This window comes from Etheostoma spectabile, chromosome 12 (genome assembly GCF_008692095.1).
Source record: "Etheostoma spectabile isolate EspeVRDwgs_2016 chromosome 12, UIUC_Espe_1.0, whole genome shotgun sequence".
NCBI classification, from domain to species: Eukaryota; Metazoa; Chordata; class Actinopteri; order Perciformes; family Percidae; genus Etheostoma; species Etheostoma spectabile.
This window is the reverse complement of record NC_045744.1, coordinates 32212706-32215572: the sequence shown is the minus strand read 5'-3', so window position 1 is coordinate 32215572 and position 2867 is coordinate 32212706. Positions and strand designations below refer to the sequence as shown.

General features: G+C 43.0%; 1 protein-coding gene across 1 annotated transcript in view; it reads left to right on the top strand.

Annotated features, from left to right (window-relative positions):
* Positions 1-2133: 2133 nt before the first annotated feature.
* popdc3 (popeye domain cAMP effector 3) overlaps positions 2134-2867 on the top strand; it is a 30600-nt gene continuing 29866 nt past the window's right edge. Inside the window, exon 1 of the mRNA XM_032530419.1 lies at positions 2134-2639. Coding sequence (XP_032386310.1) covers positions 2134-2639 — 506 coding nt within the window. The remainder of the gene's footprint in view (positions 2640-2867) is intronic.

The window sequence follows — 2867 nt, the reverse complement described above, 5'->3', positions numbered from 1 at the left end:
GTGCTCAGATTTTTGTTGTAGCACCAAATAGCAACGTCAAATCTCATTACATCTATTTGTTAATGTTATGAAACTCAACACATATAGCTGAGATAAAGTGTGGGTGCACTATGTTGTACCGCAAAGAATTCACACAATGTACAACTTGATTTAATTTACCGCAGATGTTTTACTTAATCCACGTGAATTAAATTTTGATGAATTGTTCCTGTGCTGGAAATGAGTCACTGTGGTTCAGGACAGTTCAACACACACTGATAGCTGTGGGTTGTGAGCTGGAACCTGGCACCAGAATGGATCCCTGCCAAAAGAATAAGTGTTCTATCCAGGGACGGCTAAAAATAAGAGCACTGGCAGATAACACCACGGGTCATCTTCTGAAGGAGATTAACTATTGCCATTTGTCTCTCAGGAGTGTGTTTTGGGGAAAAGTGGTGTGTGTGAATGGACAGATCTGCTTCCCTACAGCAGTGACAATAGAGCCATATTCCCTACATAGACACCAACATTGGTGCTAATGGCACATTGTCATATGTATAGCTGAATCTGAGCTCTCAGGCTGCTTACCCGCATGTCTGCACACAATCACATCTACTGTACACACACACACACACAGACTGTCCAGGTTGGAAATGCTCCAAAACAAACTGGTGTTAGGTGTCAGGTGATATGTATGAGGATAAATCCCTTTGTATGAGCTTTTGCATATTGTCAACAATTAAATCACATGCTCTCACCCTAAAAAAATAAAAATAGCTCAAAAACTGGCATCTAATGCCTCTTGTATTGCTTTCCTTTATCACGGCTGTAACTCATAATTCATCTGGCAGCTATTTTCTGGAATTAATGATTTGTTTTTTTCTATAAAATCACAGAAAATAGTGAAAAATGCAAACAGTGATTCCCAAAGCCCAAGATGACGTCGTCAAATGTCTTGTTTTGTCCACAACTCAAACATTGTCAGTTCACTGTCATAGAGGAGTGAAGGGAAAAAAATCACATTTAACAAGATTTTTGAATTAAAAAATGACTCAAACCGGGTAACCGATTATCAAAATAATTGGCTATTAATTAACCCATTAATCCATTTATTCTTTGCAGCTCAAATATTACCCCTCATCTTAAAAAACAGGGCAAGACCTAATGCAAAGTGTCTCTGCAGTAGCTCACTGTGTCTGACATGATGTGAAATGCACCCAAGGGTTCTCTGTCCTTCTCTGCTGCCCCAAATATATCACCTACACTCATTTCCCCCCCCCCCCCCCCCCCCCCCCCCCCCCCCATCCAGCAAATCCTCAAATTCACCTTAACCAGGCACACAGAGGGCGGGCTGCTAGTATTATGGTCCCAAAATAGCAAACAAAAGATCATTTTCATAACACCTAAAATTATAAAATAACACAACAATTCTGAATAATAAAGAGACATCAGTTCACTTGCTCTCTGACTCAGATGCACTGCTACCCACTCAATATGTAGGCTATTAATACATTAATAGTATAGGCTAAATGTATGTGATTGGCTTTTAATTTTATTGTTCACCGCACATCACATTCCGCATTTCATATTTAGAATCAGGAGGACACCAGCACCAAGAGGACCACTGCGATCATATTTGGATCATGTTGTATTGCTGTGTGAAGCCACACAGATACAGACATATCGGAAATGAAACGTTTGGACTTTCAAAATAAAAGTGTTGTTATTTTGAGTATTGTTAGAGTCCCTTCAACATTTATCTGGACTGACCTTCTGAATAGAGCCAGCATTACGTTTAGCAAAAATCCATATTATGTGTGCTATATAGCCTATAGCCTACTACTGGCCAACGGACTGTGTTTAGCAAATGTCTGGATTAAATGTGCAACGCTTTACATCTAAGTTTGGAATCTAAAGAAAACGACAAAACTCCGTATGATTTTATTTTTTTAACTGAGGCTATTTCCGGTCGTAACTCGGCTAACCAAGAGTCAGTGCGCCTCTCACAATCAGGTGCTCGGTGGCATGTTGCCTTTGAGTCAACGTTACCCTGTATTTGCAGTATTTTCCGGAGCTCCCCACAGGCTCTGAGAGACCCTGGGCGACTTTGTGTGAAACGCGCTGGTAGTGGTACTCGCTTTTGTAACGTTAGACATGGAGCCTCCGAATTTCGAAGCCATGAACTTCACGGCGGAACCAACAGCGGCGGCGCACCCGATATGTGAGGAATGGAGAGACACCCCGGAGGGCTCCGTGTTCCACCTCGCCAATATTTTCCTCTTCCTTGGCTTCATGGGCGGCAGCGGCTTTTACGGACTCCTCTACCTGTTCACCTTTCTGACTCTGGGCTTCTTCTGCTCCACTCTTTGGGCATGGTCGGACTCCTGCACAACGGACTCTTTCCTGTGGAGTTTCGCGCTCTTCGGGGTGTGTTTGGGACAAGTTCTGCATGTTTCCTTTCGTCTGAGAAGCGTCTCCTTCGACAATGAATTCCAGGAGATTTACAACTGTATGTTTAAAAAACTGGGAATGTCGCTGACACTTTTTGGGGAGATAGTGGCGTGCTGTGACGGAGGCATCCAGACCATAGAGAGTGACCACTGCTTCGCCATAGAGGGAAAAACCGCTATTGACAAGCTGTCGGTGCTCCTGTCTGGCAGGTGATAACTCTAACTTACATCTCCCATGATAGGGACTGGCTTACGCCAAACTACATTTAGCCTACAGGTTCTGTAAGGTATAACCATGGTTAAACAACGTTCACAGTTTGACTTATTTTGCCAGCGTCTGTCAATCTCTTCAGTACTCTGGCAAGACAGGGGGTCAAATGGAGGAAACGATGAACTAAGCTACTCATTATGTATGGGCCCGGTACATTGCTTTAGCAC